At 49.3% G+C, this 17,160-nt stretch overlaps 6 protein-coding genes across 6 annotated transcripts; all 6 read left to right on the top strand.

Moving 5' to 3' along the window:
• Window positions 1-54: 54 nt before the first annotated feature.
• N7489_010241 (INSIG family protein) lies at window positions 55-1,231 on the top strand (the record flags this gene model as incomplete). The annotated part of the gene is made up of 2 exons (XM_056715990.1): window positions 55-777; window positions 863-1,231. The coding sequence occupies 2 exons, from the start codon at window positions 55-57 to the stop codon at window positions 1,229-1,231; spliced, it is 1,092 nt and encodes a 363-aa protein (XP_056563612.1).
• Window positions 1,232-2,034: 803 nt separating this feature from the next.
• N7489_010240 (phosphoribosylaminoimidazolecarboxamide formyltransferase/IMP cyclohydrolase) lies at window positions 2,035-4,064 on the top strand (the record flags this gene model as incomplete). Its single annotated transcript, XM_056715989.1, has 4 exons — window positions 2,035-2,050; window positions 2,146-2,272; window positions 2,355-3,840; window positions 3,909-4,064. 4 exons carry the CDS (start codon window positions 2,035-2,037, stop codon window positions 4,062-4,064), a joined length of 1,785 nt encoding a protein of 594 aa, XP_056563611.1.
• A 760-nt stretch (window positions 4,065-4,824) lies between these two features.
• On the top strand, window positions 4,825-7,204 carry N7489_010239 (S53 family peptidase; the record flags this gene model as incomplete). The annotated part of the gene is made up of 8 exons (XM_056715988.1): window positions 4,825-5,033; window positions 5,094-5,357; window positions 5,409-5,876; window positions 5,934-6,051; window positions 6,101-6,191; window positions 6,242-6,876; window positions 6,936-7,078; window positions 7,132-7,204. 8 exons carry the CDS (start codon window positions 4,825-4,827, stop codon window positions 7,202-7,204), a joined length of 2,001 nt encoding a protein of 666 aa, XP_056563610.1.
• Window positions 7,205-8,478: 1,274 nt separating this feature from the next.
• On the top strand, window positions 8,479-9,173 carry N7489_010238 (uncharacterized protein; the record flags this gene model as incomplete). Its single annotated transcript, XM_056715987.1, has 2 exons — window positions 8,479-8,505; window positions 8,568-9,173. 2 exons carry the CDS (start codon window positions 8,479-8,481, stop codon window positions 9,171-9,173), a joined length of 633 nt encoding a protein of 210 aa, XP_056563609.1.
• Window positions 9,174-12,625: 3,452 nt separating this feature from the next.
• On the top strand, window positions 12,626-13,417 carry N7489_010237 (uncharacterized protein; the record flags this gene model as incomplete). The annotated part of the gene is made up of 1 exon (XM_056715986.1): window positions 12,626-13,417. The coding sequence occupies one exon, from the start codon at window positions 12,626-12,628 to the stop codon at window positions 13,415-13,417; it is 792 nt and encodes a 263-aa protein (XP_056563608.1).
• Window positions 13,418-15,295: 1,878 nt separating this feature from the next.
• On the top strand, window positions 15,296-16,821 carry N7489_010236 (universal stress protein; the record flags this gene model as incomplete). Its single annotated transcript, XM_056715985.1, has 3 exons — window positions 15,296-15,612; window positions 15,667-16,057; window positions 16,111-16,821. The coding sequence occupies 3 exons, from the start codon at window positions 15,296-15,298 to the stop codon at window positions 16,819-16,821; spliced, it is 1,419 nt and encodes a 472-aa protein (XP_056563607.1).
• Window positions 16,822-17,160: the final 339 nt, after the last annotated feature.

Genomic DNA, 17,160 nt, shown 5'->3' with positions numbered 1-17,160 from the left:
AACGAGGAGCCTTGAAATCAACACGCGAGACAAGCCAGAACCCGTTTACCCATCATGACCGAACAGCCTCGCATCCTGCGTCCGCGCCCGAGACGACCGTTCGATCTGACGCCTGCCTCCACGGAGTCATCCGGACCTCCCACGCCGGCCGAGTCAACAGGCACTGAGTACCTGAATCCGAATGCAGACGCCGCGAACTCAACGAATGTGAGCCGCACAGGATCAGTGATGAACCTGACCTCCTCGACACTGTACGGGATCTACTCGCCGACGGCATTTGACGGGTTCCGCGACGAATCCAGTCCCTGGGGTACGGAAGCCAACAGTCCGGCGGCAGAGTTCCCGCCCGAGCCATTACAGCGCGCAGCAGAGAAATCGGCCATCGAGCCGCGGCGGATGGCGCTGCGGAGGACCCGATCTCGCTTGAGCCATGGACTGTTCCGGGGCGTGATCTTGCCGCAGGCATTGAGCAGCGTGCTGCTCTTTGGCTTTGGTCTTGCTTACGGTGTGATTACGGTTCATCTTCATGATAACCATTGGATTACACCTGTCAAGCTGGAGAATATTCATTACTACGATTCATGGCAGTACCTGGGCTTCTGGGGGTTGGCTGGTATTGCTCTGGGTAATCTGCTTCCTTGGCTGGATAGCTGCCGTGAGGGCGACTCTGATTCGAAGCTTGCGGGTACCAATGAGGAGGACAGTGAGGACCGCACCCCATCTTGGGTTACTGTTGCGCGCAGTGTCGGAGCGTTTGTCGGAATTGCATTTGCTATGGTAAGTGGACAGCTGCTGTTTTCTACACTTCCCGTTCTTCTCTTTCTCTATGGACGATGCTGACATCTCGATCTTCTTTCTACAGCGGAGACTCCCTTGGGAATCTACCACGCAAGCATCGTTGACCCTCGCGCTCGCGAACCCCGTTCTCTGGTACCTGATTGACCGCACCACAACTGGCTTCGTCCTCTCGACCACCGTTGGATTGGCCGGCATGGGAGTGGTTCTTGGCCTCAAGCCAGAGCTTGTGCCCATATCGACTGGCCCGTCATTCGGCACCGCTCTTCTGAATGGAACAGGACTGGAGAATGTGCTGGGCGCAGGAATCACACAGGAGAGCATTGCGGTCGGCACTTGGATTGCCAGTGTCATTTTCTGCGCGTGCGTGTGCTTTGGAAATGTTGGCCGTCAGCTTGCCATCGGAGCTGGCGTCAGAGATGTCATGAAGCCATGAGGGTCGAAAAGCGCCTGAGTTTTCCTGGTTCGGGATGAAAGACTCGAGTTTCGCTGGGGAATGGCCTTACATCAGGGCAGGGAACGTTTAATGTACATCTGAAATAATTTATGGCTCTGATAAAGAATTGTAATAGAAATCGGCTCCGCTGACTTTCCGCCACGCCAGAAACCGTACTTCGTAGGAGATTAAAGAACCGGAAGGCCTACAATATTTACACAAGGCGAAGTTTTCGAGGGAAAAAAGTTCAATGATATTTATTGTTAAATTGATCGGTATGTAGAATCAATCATTGCAATCCCTACTACATGACCGGAGGTCAGCAGGCACTGCACCCAAGATCGACACCTTTGCCAGTTGGCACTTGGTCTCCATTCTCTATACGATTTCCGTACTTCATCAGACAAGTCTTCGTAGGAACGCTTTTTGAGTAGAATGTGAGTTTTGCGTTGTTCATGAAGAAGAAAGAAAAAAAGGAGAAATGGCGCCTCTGAGAAATCTCTTATGTAGCCTACAATCACGTGCCACGCTAAGACCTCCTTCATAAGGCTGGCCTCCTATTGGCTGGCTCTACAGTGGAGCTTCGAGATCGATCACGTAATATAACTTTTGCTATCGAAGCCCCGCCGCCGCAATCGGTCCGACCCCGCGGAGTCATATTTTCTTCTTTTTCTTCAGTTCGTCATTTGCTATACCCTCTTCGCTTGGTTTTAGGTATGTCGTTTTGACCCCTTATTTCAATTGCCGGTTGGATTTGGGAAGTCCTTCTCTAAACAGATCTAGTGTCGACCGTCGGATCCATCATGTCTCAAAAGTCCGGTATGTCGCTCTTGAACTTCATAGTTCCCCGGACTATGATATTATTTGTCACAGTTCAAGGTCAATTCTAATATCCTTATTTTGGAATTGAATAGCTATCATCTCCGTCTATGACAAGACTGGTCTGCTTGACCTGGCCAAGGGTCTGGTCAAGCAGGAAGTCCGTCTTCTCGCGTCTGGCGGTACCGCTAAGATGATCCGTGAGGCTGGATTCCCTGTCGAGTGAGTTACCTCTGTCATCAATGGCACAATTAAGGGAGTGTCAAGATCAATACACAGTCCAGGCACTGACAATTAATCCCAGGGATGTCTCTGCCATCACCAACGCCCCCGAGATGCTCGGTGGCCGTGTCAAGACCCTCCACCCTGCCGTGCACGGTGGTATCCTTGCCCGTGATATCGAGTCCGACGAGAATGACCTCGCTGAGCAGAAGATCGCCAAGGTTGACTACGTCGTCTGCAACCTGTACCCCTTCAAGGAGACCGTCGCCAAGGTCAACGTCACCATCGATGAGGCCGTGGAGGAGATCGATATTGGCGGTGTGACTCTTCTCCGTGCTGCGGCCAAGAACCACAAGCGTGTGACCATCCTGTCGGACCCCCGCGATTACTCCGATTTCCTCAAGGAGCTCGAGGCCGGCGCGATCACCGATGCCAGCCGCAAGCAGTACGCCCTCAAGGCTTTCGAGCAGACTGCCGACTACGACTCCGCTATCTCAGGCTTTTTCCGCAAGGAGTATGCTGGCAACGGTCAGCAGCAGCTGTCGCTGCGCTACGGTACCAACCCCCACCAGAAGCCCGCCTCTGCCTACATGGTCCAGGGCCAGCTGCCTTTCAAGGTCCTCAATGGATCTCCTGGCTACGTTAACCTGCTCGATGCCCTGAACGCCTGGCCCCTGGTCAAGGAGCTCAAGCAGGCTCTTGGCTTCCCCGCCGCTGCCAGCTTCAAGCACGTTTCCCCCGCTGGTGCCGCTATTGGCGTGCCCCTGAACGAGAAGGAGCGCAAGGTGTACATGGTGGACGATATCAAGGGCATCGAGACCTCCGGTCTGGCTCAGGCTTACGCTCGTGCCCGTGGTGCCGACCGCATGTCCAGCTTCGGTGACATTCTGGCCCTCAGTGACATCGTCGATGTTCCCACCGCCAAGATCATCTCGCGTGAGGTGTCCGACGGTGTCATCGCCGCTGGCTACGAGCCCGAGGCTCTGGACATCCTCTCCAAGAAGAAGGGCGGCAAGTACCTGGTCCTCCAGATGGACGAGGATTACACCCCGGCCCCCGAGGAGACTCGAACTCTGTACGGTGTCCAGCTGACCCAGCACCGCAACGACATCGTCATCTCTCCCAGCAAGACCTTCAACACCGTCATCACCCCCAAGAACACTACTTCCCTTCCCGAGGCTGCTCTCCGTGACTTGACCGTCGCCACCATTGCCCTCAAGTACACCCAGTCCAACTCCGTCTGCTACGCCCTGAACGGCCAAATCATCGGCCTGGGCGCCGGCCAGCAGAGCCGTATCCACTGCACCCGTCTGGCCGGTGATAAGGCCGACAACTGGTGGATGCGCTTCCACGAGCGCGTCATCGGCATCAAGTGGAAGCAGGGCACCAAGCGTGCTGACAAGTCCAACGCCATCGACCTGCTCTGCTCAGGCCAGACCCCGCGCACCGACGCCGAGACCGCCGAGTACGAGCGTGTCTTCGAGGAGGTCCCCGCTCCTTTCACCCAGGAAGAGCGTGAGGCTTGGCTCGAGAAGCTTGGCGAGGTTGCTGTCTCGTCCGATGCTTTCGTAAGTAATCCTCTTTCATATCCGCCCACATTCACTCTTCCGTGGCAAATGCTAATTGTCTCCACTAGTTCCCCTTCATCGACAACGTCTTCCGTGCCGCCCGCTCAGGTGTCAAGTACATCGCCGCCCCCACTGGCAGCCAGAACGACACCCCCGTCTTCGAGACTGCCGAGAAGCTGGGCATCACCTTTGTCGAGCAGGGCATCCGTCTCTTCCACCACTAGATTGTCCTACTGGGTGTCGTCTTTCGGTGTCTCTTTCCTCTCTATTCCCCTTTCCCTTTTCTCGTAAAAAACAGGTGCCATCTGTGGTTTCCACTGTGATGGATATTCGATATGATGATGATGTCAGGTTTTCTTTTTGAATTAGATAAATTTATACATACCTAGGTATATTTTGAGTACATGTGCGACATAGTAGTTCATCCTTTCTTTTTCGCAAGGACTTAAAGTCTGATCAACTTTAACATGTTCTCCTCGCAATTGAAACCCCTAGTTTCCCTGAAACGAACCGTTGTCACATGGGTTTCCCCGTCGGAGCTCCGCTGCAGGGGTACTCACCAGGCACTCGTCTCCTGAGATAAGACTAAAACACCAAGCAAAACCAAGCAATAACCAAGCAATGACACAAAACATTGGCAGAATAAGCCCCATAGGTTGCGATTATCGTCTTCATATCAACCAGACCTTGTCAACTGTGCCTTTGGAAGCGAAACGTCCCCGCTACAGATGTTGATCTCTAGTCTCGGACGTCGAATCCCAAATTGTTGTCTCAAATATCATGCAGATACCACGGAATATATCCAATCAGACCTGCCAAACCCAATTGGTACCTTTTTCACCATTGCAGACGCGGGAAATTATGGTTGCAATCATACCACTGTGATTAGCTGTCCCCGCGTGTACTACAGAGTATATATTGGAGGGAAATTCCCCTGTCCCAGCAGAATGGCCGGGTATCACTACAGCTCTATCGTTTCTCAAGATGCTGGTACGTCAGGTTTGTGTCGCTCTGACTATTGTTGCTCTTTCTGGAGCTGTCCCAGCACCAGTGAAGCATGTCTTGCACGAGAAGCGAAGTGAGCATGTGGACTGGGTGAAAGGCGAGCGCATCAAGCGTGATTCCGTGCTGCCTGTGCGTATTGGTCTTGCTCAGAATAATTTGGAGAGGGGTGATGAGTATCTCATGGCTGTGTAAGTTGATTTTGTGTGTGTGGGTTCATGGTATGCGTCCGATCACTAATACTTGTATAGTTCCGACCCGGACTCCGCCAAATATGGACAGTACTGGTCTGCGGAGGAAGTCCATGAATTCTTCGCTCCTTCAAAAGATTCTGTTGACTCTGTTCGTCGGTGGCTTCAGTCCTCCGGGATCCATGAGTCCCGGATTGTACACTCCGATAACAAGGGTTGGTTGGCTTTTGATGCCTATGCACATGAAGTGGAGGACTTGTTCAAGGCTGAGTTCTATGAACATGAGCATGCCAGCACTTCTAGCATGAAGATTGGCTGCGAGGAGTGAGTCTTGTTGCTTTCTAACAACTTTGGGCCTTTGACTAACAGCGTTAGATATCACGTTCCCGAGCATATCCAAGCACACATTGACTATATCACTCCTGGAGTCAAGCTCAGTCCCATCGTCAAGAAGAACACCAAGGCAAAGCGGATGTCGCACTTGGCTCATTCCAAGGGCACAGTGGAAGCCGATAACTCTATCAAAACCACGGTTATATCTGAAAAGGCGCAGTCACTTCCTGCGGATCTCCAGAGATGCGGAACTGACATGACTCCGGCCTGCATCAAGGCTTTGTACGATATCCCAGACGCCACCAAGGCAGCAAAGGGCAACTCGCTTGGTCTTTACGAGCAGGGTGACTACTTTGCCAAGTCAGATCTTGATCTCTACTACAAACACTTTGCTCCTTGGATTCCTCGGGGCACTTATCCCACCCCTGCCTTGATTGATGGAGCCAACTTTTCGGTGCCTGATTATAGCCCGCTGAATGCTGGTGAAGCGGATATTGACATTGACATGGCGTAAGTACAATTCCTTTTCTTTCTACTCGGATCTCTGTTCTTTGCTAATGATGCCAGTTATTCGCTTATCTATCCCCAGTCTATAACTCTTTACCAGGTCGATGACCAGACTTATGAACCGGAAGAGGAAAAGACCACCAATCTGTTCAACACTTTCCTTGACGCTCTCGATGGTGTATGTTATATTCTTCCGAAAATCAAATGCATCTTGCTAACGATTTAAGTCTTACTGCACATACAGTGCGTTCGGCGAAACGGGCAACAACCCAGATATCGATCCAGTCTATCCCAACCCGCGTCCTGGTGGCTATAAAGGTAACATACCATTCCCACCAACCAGACTAACCTGATCGCTTACAAAAAAGCAGGCGAGCTTCAATGCGGTGTATACAAGCCCACCACCGTCATCAGTGCCTCCTATGGACAAGCCGAAGCCGATCTTCCAATCGCCTACACCAAGCGCCAATGCAATGAATTTATGAAACTCGGCCTGCAGGGCCATTCCATCCTGTTCTCCTCTGGCGACTACGGCGTCGCCTCCTTCCACAACGACGGAGCCGTCAACGGATGTCTGGGACCCGAGGGAAAGATCTTCAACCCCCAATACCCCTCGAACTGCCCCTACGTGACCTCCGTCGGAGGCACCATGCTCTACGCCGACCAAACAGTCAAGGATGCGGAGAGCGTAATGTCCGCTAACTTGGGTGGTGATTCCGCAAACTTCACCAGCTCCGGTGGTTTCTCCAACTACTTCCCGCAGCCTTCGTACCAGAAGAAAGCCGTGGAGAAGTACTTCCAGAAGGCTAAGCTGACTTACCCGTACTACTCTGAGATGGAAGTCAATATTAACAAGACAAAGGGTCTCTACAACCGTATTGGCCGTGGTTATCCTGATGTATCGGCTAACGGCGCCGTGTTCCCTGCTTACAATGGTGGAAAGCTTACACACTACTACGGCGCTAGCCTGGCGTCACCTTTGTTCGCTTCGATTCTGAATTTGGTAGGTCGAAGCAAAACTTTGAATTGGTTTGTTTATTGTGCTAATGGCTCTCTTTGCAGATCAATGAGGAACGTCTTGATCAGGGCAAGGGGCCTGTTGGTTTTGTGAACCCCGTACTTTACGCTCACCCGGAGGTCCTTAATGATATCACCAATGGAACCAATCTTGGATGTGGCTCCGACGGCTTTAGTGCTATTCCAGGGTGAGTCTGATCTTCTACATTGGCTGTAGGCTTTTTACTGACGTACCATGCAGATGGGATCCGGCTACCGGATTGGGCACACCTAACTATCCCAAGTTGAAGGAGCTGTTCTTGTCTCTGCCTTGATACAAATAAGGACAGAGGTTGCAACAGATTTGCATACGAGCGTCGATCACCTTGCTAGATATCAATCATCAAATTACTCTAAGCCCTTATATTGGGATTTCTTCGTGATTGTCATTTTCAAACTGCCCTTCTTGTTATTTTTGATTGATATTTATGTCTATATCTAATATGAGATGGTTTTCTGGCGTGCTTGGGCTAGTAAGTGTATAATGAGGTGCTAGCAGATTGTTTCTCCAGTTATCTCTCATAGATATGTAAACTAAGGCGGTACCAATCATAAACTTTATAGGTTCTCTACGTGTAAATAGGGATAACTAGGGACTGGACCTAATTTCCTTCGATAAAGTAGACTGACTCCCTTCGTCCTACAACTCTTCACTTCTATCTGTTGAGATCATCCCGTGATAAGACAGGTGTACACGCACCAACGCATCCCATCCCTTAGAATTATACACTCAGTGGGGTCATCAGGTTATTGTTTCATTTTTTGGACAAAGAAAGCAAATAGAATATATTTTTATCCTAGCTAGCCAGGGGTTTTTCTTTCGTGTCTAACTGACATTAGAAGTGAAGAAAGCCTCCAACTCCTGCCTGCATTTTGGTGGACTGGATGGGTTGCCGCACTCGTTCACCAAATACAGACATGTCACCATATGCATGATTCCAGAACAATAGAAACAGTATAAGTTATTCCTTTTTTTCTTCTAATAACAAAGTCAGTTAGAAGTCATACAGTCTCCAAGTGTTATTGTGTGTGTTTGTGCCATAGTGCCCCAAGTATCAGACTAGCGTCTTAGTCCACCAGGTAGTTAGCTAGAGCCAATCGCCAGTTTTGTTTGATCCAATTCCTCTCGGTTGTCTCTCATTTTACTCTTATCTATTAATCTGATCTAATTTACTACCAGTTATGATTGGCTTGGGTCCTTTATGGTTGAAAGCCGAGGGGAAGGGTGGCCGCCTTCGAACTCAACGCCAGGGTGGTCCGTGCGCAGGGATCTGTATAGCTTCAAATATCTGTAAATTAGAGATATAAACTTGCGAATAGGCCCGTTTCTCGTCGCCTTAGTTATCAATAGGCTGTTAACATCATATAACCATATTAGGCAGGCACCGACGACTGAATTGCCTTCGAAAATGACATTCAGGCGGTAGCGTAGAAAAGGCAATAAAAAAGCTGCTGAGGGCTCCCGCTCAGGAGCTCGACCGGAGAAAAGCATGTAAACAAAACCTCGACCTATCTCAACCACAAACATTCATGCAAATCCTGAAGCATCATGGCCATGTATCCAATTGACCTTCCTGTGAGTCTTATCCTCGAAAATTGAAGCTCAGAAGAGTGATTAACAAGAGCATACATATATAGATCAGCGATGCTCCCCTCGAGCGCGGGATCAGCCCAGGCTCCGCCCCCACCGACAGCTACCAACTGTTCCTGGCACTCTACCACCGCGGCGAGCTCTCTCTCAGCGACTACCGAAGACGCCTCGGCTTCTCCGCATACCACTGGGCCATCCTCGTCTGGGATCTCAAGAACGACCGCTGGCACGCATACGACGTGACCGACGGAGCCTCTCCAGACCCAGTGCTTCGACGCGACCTCAACCCGGACTTCCAATGGACCTACCGCGTCAAGACCAACATCCATCCGGACTCGTGTGACTCTCTCCTGATCAGAATGGCAATCGGCGAAGTCCACGATGGAATTGGTCCCGAGACGATCAAGATCCTTCTTCAGTCTGTTCAGCTGCCGATTAAGGGTGCTTGTCCGCCGCAGAACTGCGTCAACTGGATCAGGGCTGTTCTTCATAAGCTTCGCTTCCATGGCTATGCCCCTGACCTGCATGACATTGAGATGACTATTGATCGTGCGCTGGCTTATGCTGATCTTCGTATGGCTGACCCTGACAATTCGGCCTATCTTGTCGACTACCTTGGCAATGAAATGTCCTTCCGTACGAACATGTCTTGAGATGTCTTGATGGGATATGCCTTGCTGCTGGATCTTGAAGGGATGTGTTTTGCTGGAGTCTGGTGCCAAGGGGTCATTTGACTATGAACTGTTTGTTAACATGGATGCGATTAATGGAGCATGAATTGATTATCTTTCTTGAAGCCATAGGGTGGTCTGTAGATGTTTTGTATTCATGTTGACGGTGCCAGACGATGTGACATGGCTATAGATCTATGACTATATCACGTGGCTTTTCTATCATTTGTCAATGGAGAAGCAAGTCTTCACGGGAACAAAGAGGCCAGAGATTGATCAAAGCGCCGATCTTGCCCTGGAATCCATCTCCCGGCTTTGGCTTGTATCCGACAGCCGCTTGCTTTTTCCATTCTGACGATCTACACGCAGCGCTCATTGCTTGCAGACTGAGGATGATCAGAGCCACAATCTATCCATTATTTATTAGATAACTGGCTAACTGGGAGGTACATGTTAGCAGCCGACTCATCTTGGATAGGTATTGACTTCTTGTGGGCGCAGCCAGGATCCGCGACATCCACGACACAGACTAGGGGAAAAGGCCTCAAACAGGATCATCATGAGTCACAAGCTATCACAAAAGTGTGATAGTGAATCAACGCGGACGATTTCATCCGACCAGCCCCGTAGGCATGTGCCGCATAGCCAGGACCGCAACTAACCTCGATCTACTCCGTAGTGGAGAATCAGTTACGAGAACCGGCAATGAAGTTCCGGGACCGAGTCACGTTCCCCTTTTTATTTTATTTTTTCGCACGTGTCGATCATCCGTGAGCGATAGCGATAAAACCATGCGAATAAAGCTAGAGCTCCAGGCTAACGTGAATTGGCGTTAGGGATGCACATCATTGGCATAAAGTGTGCACAGTGCACGATCCACCACACGGAACTCGGATACGGATTTTGACTGAATTTGCGGATGGATTTAACGCCGAGAGTCGGAGGAATAATGTAATGTTAGCCTTGCGAGGTACTTTTACCTAAATAGGTATGAAGCGTTCCAAGATGGTCAGGTGGGATGGTTCTATCCATAGATGTTTATGCTGGTTATTAATGTGAAATGAATAGCATAAGCTATGCATGAACATTTATCAGCCTCAGATTACACCACGTTGCCTATTTTGGATGAAATATGATTACCAAGTAATTGATTCTCATCCATGTATTTCACAATCTCAGTTCGTCATGCAATATGTGGTCGTTCACATCATCTTGACCGGCTAGACAATTTGTAATCCATCTATAATCCATAATTCATTCTAGTAGATCTCAAACAGGTCTATCTCTCGGCCAACGGTAACAGATAGCGAACGGCCGAAGCCCAAGTCCTTGATGTCATACCTGTCAAGTACAGTGGATCTCGGAAAATTAGCAACGAAAGGCCGAGGATCCAATGTCGGTTATTGGGCGTTTAATAAAGTGGTTGACAACCAGCCATGGCGCTGTTGGCCGATGATTATTGTATTTATTGTATCCGATCCCCACAGCATAGACCCTGAATTCAATTGTTCTGGACTGTGGCTGGATCTCGACCTGTTGACTCATGATTTCCTGATTGGGTTATCTTCGTATCGTGTTAGAATTGATGGAAGATGGAAGAAACATTGAAGATTGCACGATAGAACGTCTTCGAATGTGCGAGAAACTGAAGGATTGAAATAAGCCGCAGAGATGAAAAATTGAGACATTCCGTATTCGCATTCTCCATAGGGCTACGAAGTGGAGACTAGGGTGTTTCGAAACGGCAAGCCATGCGAGAGCGAACCACCTGCCCACATTTTGACTGCTTAGCTCATCTCGGCGATATCCGCAGGGGATCTTACCTAACACGCCAAGAAGGCCCCGGGGCCCAAGGATATCTGAAAAACAGGACCTCTTGGCTTGGAGAAAAGACTGTGACGTATGCCAAACACGCTATCGTAGTCAAGGTATGCAGTAAGGACTGTACATGGTACCTGTATCATGAAGCGAGAAACAACTAATCCAACCCCTCCTTGCAGGGCGCAGTGTCAGGCTGTCTCTCACTGTTTTGAGCACATTTCATGTGGGCACCAATGAGATCTGCCAATGGCCCAATGTGTGTCACCTGTGGAATGTACAGCGTACAACGTCAATTGTCCGTTGTAGGCAACGCTGTAGAACTGCGCCATGAGCAAATCTTTAAGAGAGGAGGCTTATCTAGGGATATCGGAATTATGCTGCCTCATGGCCTCATGAGGATCTGTGCATGCTATTCGTTCCCCACAGCACTGCCTACTCATGCATGGATTCCTGGTCAATCTCTAATTCCTGGGGAATGCTGGTCAATCCTGCCAAGACTGGGCAGCTGTCGTACTCGTTCTAGGGAGAGTACAGGCGAGGGGTAGTGTTGCATAATACTGAATACGCATACGGAGGCTATGTGGCTTGGCTTCTCCAAGGTTCCAAGAGCCTCCATGCTGACAGGCCAATTCATTGGTTAACTTGGATACAACTTACAACATAGATAGGAGGCCGACACGTTGACATGTCAAAGCAATTGTCAGCTATCATAGCTGTTATAAAAGATGATGTGATTTGGCATGCGGTGATTGGAAATCGAAATGCTATGTAATCCAAACTTGGGTTCCAGGGTTCGATAGGAACTTTAAGATTGTATCAGTAATCAGACTAAACCGTTAAAGGAAATGGAATTAGGGATTAAGGAAATAAAATAAATAAAATAAAATAGAAAAATAAAAAAATAAAAAATCAACGGCAACAAGTGCGACCGATACTCCGATCGGTTTTTTATCCTCCGATGGATTACAGCACGGCGGATTGGTCATCCGAGTTTCTAAGTGACTCACGTATCTTAATTGGATATTTTGAATTGAATAGGAGAATAGTAGAGTAGTAGAGTACAGAGTACATATGTACATATGTACTATTAATATTGTAGGCACCTATATAAGTACCTACGTATCTTAGATACCTAGTAAAGCACGACGTGTAACGTAGCGGTGAAGATCTAGAAAGAAGGGAACCTTGGAAGCGAACAGTGCATTATTCATAATTCGGGCTCGGCGTATACCCTTTCTCCATTTATTTCCGGTGGATCTCTCATCATCCGTAAAGTCCGTTTCGGGTCGATCGGACTAAAAAAAAAAATGAAAAATGAAAAATGAAAAAAACGCTGCCTTGTCAGATTCCAAGGTTAGATATAAACCTCTGGTCCTGGAATTGTTATATCTCTACTTTCTATCTCGTTACACTATCGATCTTGTCCCCCTTGAAAAGAAAACTTGATCCATCTATACTTTCATACTTTTATGTATAACAAAGTTGATCTACTCCAAACTTCTTATCCCTTATATCACACCGCCCCACGATGATCCACTGTGACTGGATGACGCCTAATTGAGTCACCACCAAAAAGAGTCATAATAATCCTTCAAAAGCTCTTCTGGCCCACCATGGACTCTTCTTCTATCACCTCTAATACCTCCAAACCCTCCCCCTACTTTGATTCTCTCCTCCGTCGTCGCCAACAAAAGAAAATGAGCATTACTCAAACATACTACCTCGCCCACACTGCCCGGAAGAAGCTCACTCGTGAAGCTTCCCGGGCAGATCACGACCTGCGCCTGCTCGTTGGCCATGCCAATCTCCTCGACTCGCTGATGTACGACCTCGCCGATGCCGAGCGTGAACAAGAACGCTGGTTCAACCAGACCGTCAGCGGAGCCACCAAGGCTTCTGCTTCTTCCTCTCGTCAACACATCCAATGGGCTTCGACCGTAGTCGAAGAGCCCGAGGAGGATTGGGATGCGGAGGATGCATCCGATCTGGACTCCGAACTCAGCGACAGCGACGACTCCGACTACGACGAGTCAGAATTCGTCATCAACCCTCCTCCCCGTCGCCGCGCCCCATCACCCGCGGCTCCCTTGCAGGAGGACCTGCTAGAGGAGGAGGACGACGACGACACAGATTCAGACTTTGAGTACGACGACGTGGAGGATCTGGAGGAGCTGAGCTTGACTCGCTCACCATCGCGACAGTCGCCGCCTGAGCTCCTTTCTGATTCAGATGGGGAGTCCGAGGACGAGGCGACGCCGCCCTCCCCGCCTCAGCCTACGCTGGAGGCTTTTGATGAAAAGGAGCCTGCTACTACGGCTATTGCCTTGGCGGGCTCTGATCAACCCCATCTCTTTGAGCAAGGGTATTTTGGTGCACAAGAGCAGACACTCATCGAGGCTTATTGATTAAGCTCGATCACTCATATTCACTTTACGATCCCGACTATCCTCTACCTGTCTACCTCTCTCTCTGCCTTGTGTGCCATCATCCAGCGATATATACGTGATACCCTGATGCTTTTATGACGATATCTTTGGAGCGAGTTTATATTTACCATCCCTCATCATCTATTTTCTGGCGTTTTTGGATCGGTCGCATTTTTCGAATATCCATTTTGGACATTCCATTATTTTGATGTCATATGGACATTTATTACATACCCCTCTCATCTCTGGCTATCCGTGATAGCCCAATATTCAGCTCTCCCTACAAAGGTCGAGACTGCATTGGAGTGTTGAAACATAGGGGAAGACATTGTGCTCCCAATGTACTCCGTACATACACGAAACAATTATCTTCACCCCACAGAAAACAATCCAATAAAAAATTAAAATCAATACTATATTTCCAATATTTCCAATATTTCCCACTCCACTCCATAGTCCAGTAAATAGTTCCATTCAAACCGGCAGAATCGCGCATGTGACCCTGTAGATCCCCGAGCGCAGAATCCGTTCCCAGCCAAATGGAAGTGCAGTTCGCCAGCACGCGATAGCCTTCACCGCCGGATAAGATAGATAGATCAGAGAGAGATGAGATCATCGCGGCTAAGTCGGCATAGGGCTAGTTAAGAGTCAGCTGAAGGGTTTTACTAGTTTCTTCTTTAGCATGTGTTCGGACACTCCGCGGAGAGTGGGTTATGGAAGGGGAGGGGCGTTTTTTTTTCGCTTCTTTTTGCTTCCAATGGATGCCTTGGCTTTGTTCGATGTAAGGTAGGGCGGGATACATATTGGGCTAGTGAAAATCTTGGGGGCTGAGGTGTTTTGGGTATGCTTGATGTTGGGCGATCTTGACTTCGGTTATGTTATTGGTTCGGCGCTTTTGGTTTCTTCCAAGAGATCATCCCCTGGCATTCATTTTCCGTTATCTGACAGTGTCAGTTTACCAGTTTACTCCGTGCCCGTACGAGTATAATCAGCGTATGTTGTACTCCGTATTCAGCCCTGGAGGCCCCTGAGATATGAAGTTACGTGGGTCCTCTTAAGGTCTTATTGTGGCTTAGTACGGAGTACATGTCGCGGTAGGGTGCGGAGTAGATGTACTATTACGGAGTATATTACTAGTATCCTTCGAAAATTGATGCTATACATATAACTATATCATTGATTTGGTATTCCTAATATCCCATATAGTATGTTAAGGTTCTTCCTCTTCAAGCAACCTTCGTTTCTGCACAATGGCAAAAATTATATCAATGCCGTCGTAGTTCGGACTGTTTAGATCATCGAAGCAGCTACATTGCTTGGCTTCAGGTCTCGTGAACAAATCCATTCCTTGCTTCTTCATTAGACGTAAATACATACTTACTTACCCAAGTGGGAAGGTAGGCTTCCTTCGGTCTTAACATTCCCATCTGAGTCCAGTACACAAAGTGAGACTTCATATAGCAACCATAATGCATTTAATAGCTTTTTCCTCATGTGGACTCGACACAAATGAAGCTTTCCATATAGGGTTGTGTCAATCACCCCCTGACATTACATAAGCATAGTTAAGCTCAGCCGCTATCGATAAGTGATCGCCCTGAACCATCCTGACCCCTCGCTGCATCCGTCCCTCTCCAGCTCGAGCAACATGCCTCGTGACCATCAACCTTCTTAGTTTCTATTGCAACAATCCTCTCAAAACATGATACCAAATCCCCGCTTGGTCCTGTGGAACCCTCAACAACCCCGTGGCCGCTGATACGTACTACCTCTCGTGCTTTATGTCAACACGGCCCACGAAAACCAACAGACTCATTACACCCCTGTTCATTCGCATCATCGAAGATCAACCTCTTAATGTCTGCACCGACTTCTCCAAGAGCCTCATCTGAGTCTGCAGAGCGACCCGAATTAAAAGATCAAGATCATACGATCCCACCCGCGGGGTCCGGCCACACCCGCAGCCCTTCGGGTGAGGCTAAGCCCAAAAGCAAACGGAGATCGATCCAATTTAGCGTCGGCGCGGCAGAGGCTCAGCTACCCAGTCGCTCGTTGAGCTTCAAGGAAAAGCGGGTGTCATACGGGGGTACCCCGACGAGGGAATTATTGGAAGAAAAGGAACGGGAACACAAAGCTACCGCATTGAACCGAGGGCCGTCTCCACCACCACCAAAGTACGTTCTACTTGAAGATTGTGTGTGAAGCGGCGTTTATTAATTATATAATAGAACCTACGAGCGAGGCGTCTCTTTCGACACATTCGACAACTTTGATGCTACCGATTTCTCCCTCACATTGAACTACAAACACAAAGGCTACCAGAGCACACGTCGCAGCAGGACCTTTCTGTGCGGAACCGACCAAAACGACTACTCCGAGTTCGCCCTCGAATGGCTCATTGACGAGCTGGTGGATGACGGGGACGAGATCGTCTGTCTGCGAGCGGTGGAGAAGGACTCACGCATAGCCAGCGATGTCGGAATCGAAGAGCGAAAGTACCGCGAAGAAGCAGAAAAGCTATTCGAGCAGGTAATCCAGAAGAACACCCAGGATGAGAAGGCCATCAGCTTAGTTCTGGAACTTGCTGTGGGCAAGGTTGAGAGCATCATCCAACGCATGGTAACATTTCCAAGAACCCCATCACTATCTTCCACCAACCTAACATTCACCAGATCCGCATATACGAGCCTGCAATGCTGGTAGTCGGTACACGAGGACGCAACCTGAAAGGAGTGCACAGTCTGCTCCCGGGCTCCGTCTCCAAATACTGCCTCCAGCAATCACCAATCCCAGTGATAGTCGTTCGACCCTCACCAAAGCGCGAAAAGAAGAAGAAAAAGCGCCGAGCAGACCCGACACGGCGCAGCTACAACCATATCCTGGAAATGAGCGAGCAGCGCGGTAGTCAGATATTCGGCGCCAGCGCCAGCAACGATAGCAGCTCCTCGAAGCTGCCAGACGAAGAGGCTGCAGTCGCGGAGGCACTCGGACTCCCCGCGTCATACTCGAACGCGGCCTCGCGCAGTTCTCTGTCGGTCTCTGACCGTAGTAGCATTAGCCACGATGACTCCGACTCGGCTTACCCCATTCGGAACTCACTGGATGCAATCGTCATGGCGACTCCGAGTCCAGCAGATAGCTCTCAGGAGAGCGTCGTTACTGGCGACGGGGCTCAGCCATCCCCTTCGCTGGACGACACGGTGGTCTCGCCATCTCCGTGTGACCAACCCGACTGCCCCGCGTCAGATTCCTCTACCGAAGTTGACAACCCGGATGAGGCAAACGAACCTTCCGATTCAACCAAGCATCCCGTGTCTATCCCGATGATTGAAGTGTCAGATAACAATGATAAAAAGGACAACACGAAGGGATCTGAATCCTGAAAGCATATGGCTTGTCTGGTCCGCAGCGGCGGTTTACCTTCCATCTTTGCTTTGCTCGTGTTGCTCCACACATACACCATTGCCCTTTCTAGCCTACTCACGATGCATACGAACCATCCGATTTCACACATGTTCTAGCTTCTCTCTATCAACCAGAATAAACGTCGGGAATCACGTCGGTCCGCGACGGGACTGATAGTTAAACCCCAGCCCAATACCCTCATCACTTATTGTCCTCAGATATGTTCTGCCCTGGTTAAACATTGCACATGTTTTGGCCATGTGTATCTCTCCCTCTTGTGCCTACAGTGAGAAGTCGCTGAATGAACGCATAGACAT

This window comes from Penicillium chrysogenum (assembly GCF_028827035.1).
Source record: "Penicillium chrysogenum strain IBT 35668 chromosome Unknown utg000005l_segment0_segment0, whole genome shotgun sequence".
NCBI classification, from domain to species: Eukaryota; Fungi; Ascomycota; class Eurotiomycetes; order Eurotiales; family Aspergillaceae; genus Penicillium; species Penicillium chrysogenum.
This window is presented reverse-complemented; position numbering and strand designations above follow the sequence as displayed.